Source organism: Micromys minutus (assembly GCF_963924665.1).
Source record: "Micromys minutus genome assembly, chromosome: 7".
NCBI lineage: Eukaryota > Metazoa > Chordata > Mammalia > Rodentia > Muridae > Micromys > Micromys minutus.
Window position 1 is genome coordinate 38,144,793 of NC_137976.1, and position 8,455 is coordinate 38,153,247.

The following is an 8,455-nucleotide window of genomic DNA, read 5'->3' on the forward strand; positions in this document are numbered from 1 at the left end:
TGATCAGGATCTGAAGCTGAGAGACCGCTGGGGCAGAGACTAGCCAAGAGGGCTGCTGCTGCTTGGGGCAGAGAGTAGCTGGAGGTAGTGTGACATGGTGCCTGGAACCATTTGCTATTTTCTAATATTTACCACTTCGGGGATGAAAGCCAGTTTGGGATGGATTGAATAATGAATAAAAAGGTAAAGAGCTTCAAAAAATGGGTGGCACCAGCTCTTTGGGAATGTTATTTTAATGAGGAAGAGAGAGTAGGCAAAGGTTGTCTCCTACTGTGAGTTCCAGGAATTGAACTTGTGTCTTTAGTCTTGTCGGCAGGAACCTTTTCTCACTGAGGTATCTTTCCAATCCTCAGAATAAGTTTTAAACGTTGGGGATAGGGTGCGATTGTGACAGTAGATTCATGGGGTGAGTTATTCTTAGGTAGAACATCTATTTGAATGCTCAGTCTTCAAGACCAAAACAACAGGAATGAGGCAGAGAGAAAGACTGGTGCTGAGACATCAGTGAGTAACGTGGGACGGGGAGAATTTATCAAGATAGGAGGCATCCTTAGAGGAGCATCTTAGGGTTCCTATTGCAATGTAAAACATCATGACTACAAGCAACTTGGGGACGAAAAGGTTTATCACAGCTTAAAACTCTCTGGTCACACTTGATCACTGAGGGAAATCAGTGCAGGAACCCAAAGCAGGAACTGAAACAGAAGCCATGGAGGAACACTGCTTATTGGCTTGCTCCTTAGAACTTGCTCAGCTTCCTCAGCCTGCTTGCTTGATTGCTTGCTTGCTTCCTTCCTTCCTTCCTTCCTCCCTCCCTCCCTCCCTCCCTCCCTTCTTCCTTCCTTCCTTCCTTCCTTCCTTCCTTCCTTCCTTTTTTCCTTTCTTTTGATAGAAATTTTTTCATACAATGTATTTTGATCTTCGTTTCCCCTCCCACGTTTCCTCTCATGGCATGGACCTTAAATGCAGTCAGATAGTGGATGCTCACGCCTACGTTTGTGCAACTATTACACCAGTGTATTGTGCATCAGCCTTCTTTCTTATACAACTCAGAACTATCTGCCCAGACGAGACAGCACCACAGTGGGCTGGGCTTCCCTATAGTAATCATCAGTCAAAAAAAAGCCCCATAGACTTTCCTATAGGCCACTCCTATAGAGCCGTTATTTCAATTGAAATTTCCCAGATATTTTGGGGTTTCCATCAAGTTGCAAAAGAGCTCAACCAGTACAAGAAGTTAGCTAAAGAGTCACTTGAAAATAGCAGAGTGCGGGCTGGAGAGATGGCTCAGTGGTTAAGAGCACTGACTGCTTTTTCAAAGGTCCTGAGTTCAATTCCCAGCAACCACATGTGGCTTGCAACCATCTGTAAAAGGATCAAATGCCCTCTTCTGGTGTCTCTGAAAACAGCGACCGTGTATACACAAAAACTAAATTAAAAAAGAGAGTAGAAAGTTTAGAAAAAAAATAGCAGAGAGGGAGGGGATAAGTGGGGGAGGGAGTGAGTGGGGGGGGTACCCTCATAGAATCAGGGTGGGGGGAGGGATGGGATAGGGGGTTTATGGAGGGGAAACCAGGAAAGGGGATAACATTTGAAATGTAAATAAAATATATCCAAGAAAAGGGAAACTAGCAGGAGCTATTTTATAGCAGGAGCAGTTGGTCAATCCTGTTGAATAAAAGAAGTAAAGAAGGCTTCTGTTTCAGAAAGCTACAATGTTTGCTCAAATGGGTCAGTTTTGGCTAAGGAAAAGTTCAGCGAAGTAGTCTATAAGGGAGTTTGCTGCTTACAATTCAGGGCTGTCAGATGGCACAATAGAAGGTCTTGGAGAGTCTAGAGGAAAAAAAAGTATATATATCGTGTTGGAAGTCCTGAGAAGGGCTAGAGTCTCTGTGTAGCAGGCACAAGGCCCTTAAAAAGCAAACACAAAACAAACTTCAGGGCAAAGTGGGGATGATGTTCAGAATAGTAAGGGGCAGCTGAGGAAGCCTTTGCTTTGGGTTGGAATAGGCCCAAGCTTCCAGATCTCGGGTAAGACTGAGGTATGAGAGCAAGGCACGGATAGGAGAAGTCTGTGATACAAAGTATCAGGAATGGGGAAAACAGGAAAGTGATGGCTGATGGGTGAGTTCTGCTGATGTAGAACACTGTGAGTCTGATCCTGAGTACTGAAGTGTAATCGTTAACTGTCCGGAAGCTTGTAATGAGTCTTTCCTATGTCTCCTATTAACTTGTGTTTGGCTGGGAATTGAGGGGCAGATACAGAGATGTTAGTACATAAGTATATGTACACACACACAAACATTTCCCCTGTCAGCAATACTTTATAGAATGAATATGTGAATTTCAGTTTCAGACACATCTTATTTGGCTTCTGTTTTGAAGCATAGTTTTAAATAAGGTTTGAGCTTAGATATTCTAAAGGTGGAAAGAGCTGTTATTAGGTTATTAATCTCTTTCCAATGCATTTGTTTAGTAGTTTTAATAGGAACTTAAATCAAAGTGTTCTTTGTTATGTCAATATGATCTTTTGAATCACTGTAGGTTAAGAAAAGAAAGAGATGAAGAACGTGTGAAGAATTTTGTGCAAGAAGAGGCCGTCAGGTTCCTTTGGAATGAGGTAAACCCCTACTGCGGATTCCTCTAGTATCTGTGAACAGAGAAAATTTCTAGTCAGTGAGACAAAGTTATTGTTTTTAACTTTTTATTGATTCTTTGTTAGTTTCGTATCATCCTTCAGTTCACACATCTTCACTTGCAAATGTTCATTGCGATGCGTCATAATTCTGTTGTTGTCACCCTGTGTCATGAGGATCCTGCAACTTTAGATTAATAGGACTGGCCCTTTCATGCCCCAACAGTTCTCAGATGATAGAGATTTTGGAGTAGGCCAACTCAAAGCCCTGGATCTGGGCCTGTGTGGTAGCTGAGCTGGTCAGCAACCTGGCCTCCGTTAGCCACACCACCAGGGTTACTCTCCAGCACTGACTCCATCGGCAGGAGGCAGGCTCAGCTCTCCTGCTCTTATGCCTTCTGGCTGCCTCGCTGGTACTCATGCCTCCAGAGCCAGCTCCACTGTGCTGCCCAGTTAAGGCATAGGGCACATTCTTCCGAGTGCTGCACCTAGCACGGGGCCGGGCCAGCTTTCCTGCACTCTTGCCCTGGGGTGGGGGTGGATGGCTTGTGCCTCCTCCACCAGGGCCAGCACTACTGTGCTGCCAGGTGATGTACAGGGCCTGTTCTGCTCTCCTGAGTGCTCCAGCAGCGAGAGACAGGGTCAGCTCACCCTCTGTCATGATCCAGCAGGTGGTGAGGGTGAGGAGGTTAGAGGGCATCAGCATACTCACACCGCCTCAGGACAGGTGAGCGGTGGGGCAGGCTCTCCCTGCCTTTGTCCTTGGTGCTGGCTCACCCGGACGGAGATGTAGAGTCAGCAAAAAGACAAACTCTGACTGCTGCTTGACGTTCAAGCAAATGGCCCTGAGTAGCTCTACCTGTCTTTCATTTATACAGAATTTTAGAGCATTCAAACATATGCAGTTTCATGTTTTTCTTTAATCATTATCCAAGAATCTCAGCAAGTATTTATTTATCAAAATTTATTTTAAGTTCCCCCTATTTCCTTGTGGTCAATGGTTAACCTTTTTCCATATCACAATCCAAATGATTATGTCATAGCTAAGCACACCTGAATATTGTAAGCCATAATGATTTAAGTATTGTATTTCAGCAAATGATTATGTCTTGCCGGCACATCCAGTTTGAATTGTGCACAGGCCAGCAGCAGAATCCAAACGAACTTTTAACAGAAGTGTAACCTTTGTATTTTTATCACCTTCTGATTCAGCATGCTCAGCATGTATTTTAAGTTGTCTTTATGCCACAATCTGTCTAGTTTTACAGTATGGTCCTGCCTATACAACTTTTCCATAAAGAGTAGAAACTAACAGTTAATACTCTCCTATCAACACATTCTGTTCCCCTTATCTAAGGCAAAGATGAATCTATCCAACTTACATTTCTTTTAAGAACATAGCAAATTTTGCTTGCTTACTATCATAAGAATGAACTAATTTGTCCTGAGAATGAACTGTTGACCTTAGGCCCTATCTCTTTAGGTTCTATCGTCTCTTAATAGGTTTTAAGCTTTCCCTCTCTCCCATGTGTTGGCATGCTTAACTCCTCAGAGGTAGTTGATATTGCCAAGGTCCTTCCTATTTCTTTATGTTATCAGTTTTTGATATATTATCCAATAAGGGATCTTTTAAAAAATTTTTAAAACGATTTATTTATTTTATTTATATGAATACACCGTAGCTGTCTTCAGACACACCATAAAAGGGCATCAAATCCCATTACAGATGGCTGTGAGCCACCATGTGGATGCTGGGAACTGAACTCAGGACCTCTGGAAGAGCAGTCAGTGCTCTTAACCACTGAGCCATCTCTCCAGCCCTCTTAGACATATCTTAACAAATAAGTTTTCATAATTATATACAATTTATAAAATTAAAAGATAATTTTAAAGATTTTTTTATTTACCATTAGTAGGAAACTGGTTAAATTATAAAAATAACAGTACTATAGAATACTGTGGGGCAATTAAAATGGATAAAGTAGTAATATGGACTGGAAGGATCTTCAGAATAACTGCAAGACACAGAATTTAGCATCTATTTGGTTCTCAACCTGTGGGTCTCAATCCCCTTGGGGATTAAATAACCTGTTCACACGGGTTGCATATAAGATATCCTGCATACCAGATATTTACTGTACTAGCTGGTTTTGTGAGTCAACCTGACACAAGCCGGAGTTATCACAGAGAAAAGGAGCCTCCCTTGAGGAAATCCCTCCATGAGATTCCGATGTAAGGCATTTTCTCAACTAGTGATCAAGGGTGGGAGGGCTCACTGTGGGTGGTGCCATCCCTGGGCTGGTAATCCAGGGCTCTATAAGAAAGCAAGCTTAGGGCGGTGAGGCAGAAGTGGATGGTTGGGTGGGGGCACCCTCATAGAAGCAGAGGGGAAGGGGCATGAGATAGGGGGTTTTTGGAGGGGAAACTGGGAAGGGAGATAACATTTAAAATATTAATAAACCAAATAACCAATAAAAAAACAAGTAACCAGGCTGAGAAAGCTAGGGAAGCAAGCCAGTAACAACATCCCTCCATGGCCTCTGCATCAACTCCTGCTTCCTGACCTGCTTGAGTTCCAGTCCTGACTTCTTCTGCTGATAAACAGCATGTGGAAGTGTAAGCTGAATAAACCCTTTCCTCCCTAACTTGCTTCTTGGTAATGATGTTTGTGCAGGAATAGAAACCCTCACTAAGACATTTACATTACAGTTTATAACATAACAGTAGCAGCATTACCGTTATGTTAGCAATGAAAATAATTTTATGGTTGCGGGTCACCACACCTGACACAATTGTATTAAAGGGTCGCAGCATTAGGAAGTGAGGTTGGGAAGCATTGTTTTCAGAGCTCTCTGAGGGCCAGTGAGCTAGGTCACTGGAGGAAGCTGCATGCTATCTAGCTCGACAACCAGAGTTTGACAACCCTGAAACCCGGTGATGAAAGTTGCAAGAACCAACTGCTGCAAGTTCTACGTGTCCCTCCATTAATACAGATACATTAAAAATTGAAAATATATATGAAAACTATATGTATCTGAGAATATATAGAAAAAAAATTCTGAAAATATACACTTTAAACTACTATCAGAAAGTGGGCTTCTAGTATAGAGCCGGGCGCACGTCACTCGGTCTGCCTGATGCCCCCTCTACACGATTCCCTTCCCAGGCGGTTCACTTTCCTGCCCTGCTGCTTCTGTCCCAGTGGAATCACTGCCCTGGGGTCTTCTTTACCCCATTGCCCAACACAAACATGACTCTAAGGCCCAATAGCTCTTTATACAGGTTTATGTATTCAATTCTCAATCCACAAACCCTCTATACAACAATGGACAAAGATACAAACTATCCTTCCATATAAGATAAAAGATCTATAAAATTCCTTAAAATATTTATATCTCCCTAGTGCCAATTAAGTTCACCTGGGTCCAGATCACCCTTCTCCAGCTCCATCTCGATCTCCCTTTATCTCTCCCTCCTCCTCCAATTTCCTCTCTTTTCTTCGCCTACCTCTCTCAGTCCAAACATAAATCTACAACCTGCCTCACAAAACAGACAAGAATTTACCTTGTCCAGTAGTCAGAGTGAAGCTAAAGCTTGTATATTTGGCTTTCTCTCCCCAGATATCTACTTTATTTTATTTTATTCTCTTTCTGAGATAAGTTCTCCCATGGTCCAGGCTAGCCACAAACTCACTCTAGCTAAGGATGACCTTGAACTCCTGATCCTCCTGCCTACATCTCACAAATGGTGGGGTTAGTGTTCCCCATTACAGCTGATTTATGCAGTGCTGGGGTTCAAAACCAGGACCTCACACATGCTAGGCAAGCGCTATACCAGCCGAGATGCATCTCCAGCTCTGTATTACTTTCTTGCTTACAAAAAAAAAGGTTTCTGTGTGTGGGTGTTTTGCCTGTATGTGTATAAGTGACCCATGTGTATACGGTGCCTTGGGGCCAGAAGTGGGTATGGAAGCCTTGGACCAATACAGACAATTGAGATCTGCTGCTGTGTTCTTAACTACTGAGCTCTTTCCCACCCTGTCTGTTTTTTTGTTGTTGCTGTTTTTGTTTGCTTGTTTTGTTTGTCTTGTGAGACAGGGTGTCTGTGTAGCCCTGGCTGTCCTGGAACTCACTCTGTAGACCAGGCTGGCTTCAGACTCACAAGATCTGCCTGCTTCTGCCTCCCAAGTGATGGGATTAAAGGCACAGGTCACCACTGCTCAGCTTGCAATTTTGATAGTAAAAATTTGAAATTATTTTTATAACTTTAAGATATAAAGATACATATATTGTCAAGAACTTGGGATATTTTTAGTCATTTTAGAAGGTTATAAATACCACATTTTAAAATAATTGGAAATCCTTTGTCAGCATCTATAACTAAAATAGACTGATTTTAGAAGATCCACTTAGACTCATGGGTGCTAATCGACCCTCATCGACTAGAGATGTCGGTTTACATTTTGCACATTACTGAGCCCTTAGCGAGAAAGATGCTGTTGTACTTCTCCAGTGAAGCAGGAAACCTGCTGTGGCCTTCCTCGTACTGAGGATGGCCCTTTGCTACCAAGGACACAAAACACTGAACCTGCCAACTTAGGCTGGGGGTCAGCCCTGTAAAGAGGTTAGGGGAGCAGTGAGTGCAGGCAACTGCATGACTTCTGGGGGGAGAGCTCCGGGCATTTAAAAAAAACAGGGTATTTCCTTCATAATAAACTATGTCCTGGTTTACAGGTAAGATCTCTACAAGCTTGGCAACAGACCGTGGAACAGCGGCTAGTTTCCTGGCATACAGATGTGCCTCCTACATCAAGTACGTTGGTGTCACCTAAGCCTCCGTTATTTCCACATCAAGAGCCCTCTTCCGATCAGAGTTTAGACTGGCTCATTTCTGAGGACGATGCTCCCCAAGGGAAATCAGTACCGGACTTTCCCGACTCTGGTTTTCACTCCTCCCTGACGGAACAAGTTCACTGTTTGCAGGATTCATTGGATTTTGGAAAAAGTTCGGTAGAAAGCAGCGAAAACTCCGTGTTGGGGAATTCTGCTGACACAGTGAAATACGTCAAAGACCCAGACTCAGAGGCCACAGCTGAGGAGCACAGTGACAGTGAGGAAAGCTCGACCAGCGAGCAGGATAACACTCTGCTCCAGCAGTATTTGAGTTCAGTCCAGCAGCTGGATGACGAGGACGAGAGGGCGGATGCTGATGAAGGGTCTAGAGACCATGAGTGTCACCCAGCTTGTTCTCTAGAGAGGTTAGATGCCTCCTCTGACACTGAGACTCACAGAGTATCTCCTCCTTTACAGGATGAAATTAGTCAGACACCAGAGAATTGTAACTTAAATGAACAAGGTCAAGGGCAGCCTCCAGAATGTGACTCTGGGTTTCAGGTGTTGCCTGTGGGTGTGCAGCCTGTCTGATTAAGTGGGAAGCAGAAATTCACCTCCATTTTCTTAATGTTTTCAGTTCCTTTTTTCAGGGGAGCAACCCTTTCCCCCATTTTGTTATTGTTTAGATACAACTTGTATTCTTGTCCCACTCTTTTTGGCTATTAACTACCGAACTATGTCTTCATTTTTACTGTACTACTGTACTAAACAATATTAATATTAAAAGGAAAATGCACTTTATATCTTAATAATTACACCGCTAATGTCTCCTTTACATCCATACTGCCTTTCAGAAACAGCTTCTTGAAGTAGCCTGGCTATGTAGATAGGAACGTGGTTCTTCTTAACTATGGAAGGATAGGTGAGTCCAATGCATGACTTGGAGGGGGGCTATGGACAACTGAAATTTGCCAGGCTCTTAGTTAAA

At 43.2% G+C, this 8,455-nt stretch overlaps 1 protein-coding gene across 4 annotated transcripts in view; it reads left to right on the forward strand.

The window, feature by feature from the left end:
• The window catches only part of CEP97 (centrosomal protein 97), a gene marked incomplete at its 5' end in the record, with an annotated part of 28,001 nt that extends 19,904 nt beyond the window's left edge, over positions 1-8,097 (forward strand). For all 4 annotated transcript variants that reach the window (XM_080919029.1, XM_080919031.1, XM_080919030.1 and 1 more), the window contains 2 exons: positions 2,545-2,620; positions 7,369-8,097. In XM_080919029.1, coding sequence (XP_080775155.1) covers positions 2,545-2,620; positions 7,369-8,058 — 766 coding nt within the window. In that variant the 3' untranslated portion in view covers positions 8,059-8,097. The remainder of the gene's footprint in view (positions 1-2,544; positions 2,621-7,368) is intronic.
• Between the last annotated feature and the right edge of the window lie 358 nt (positions 8,098-8,455).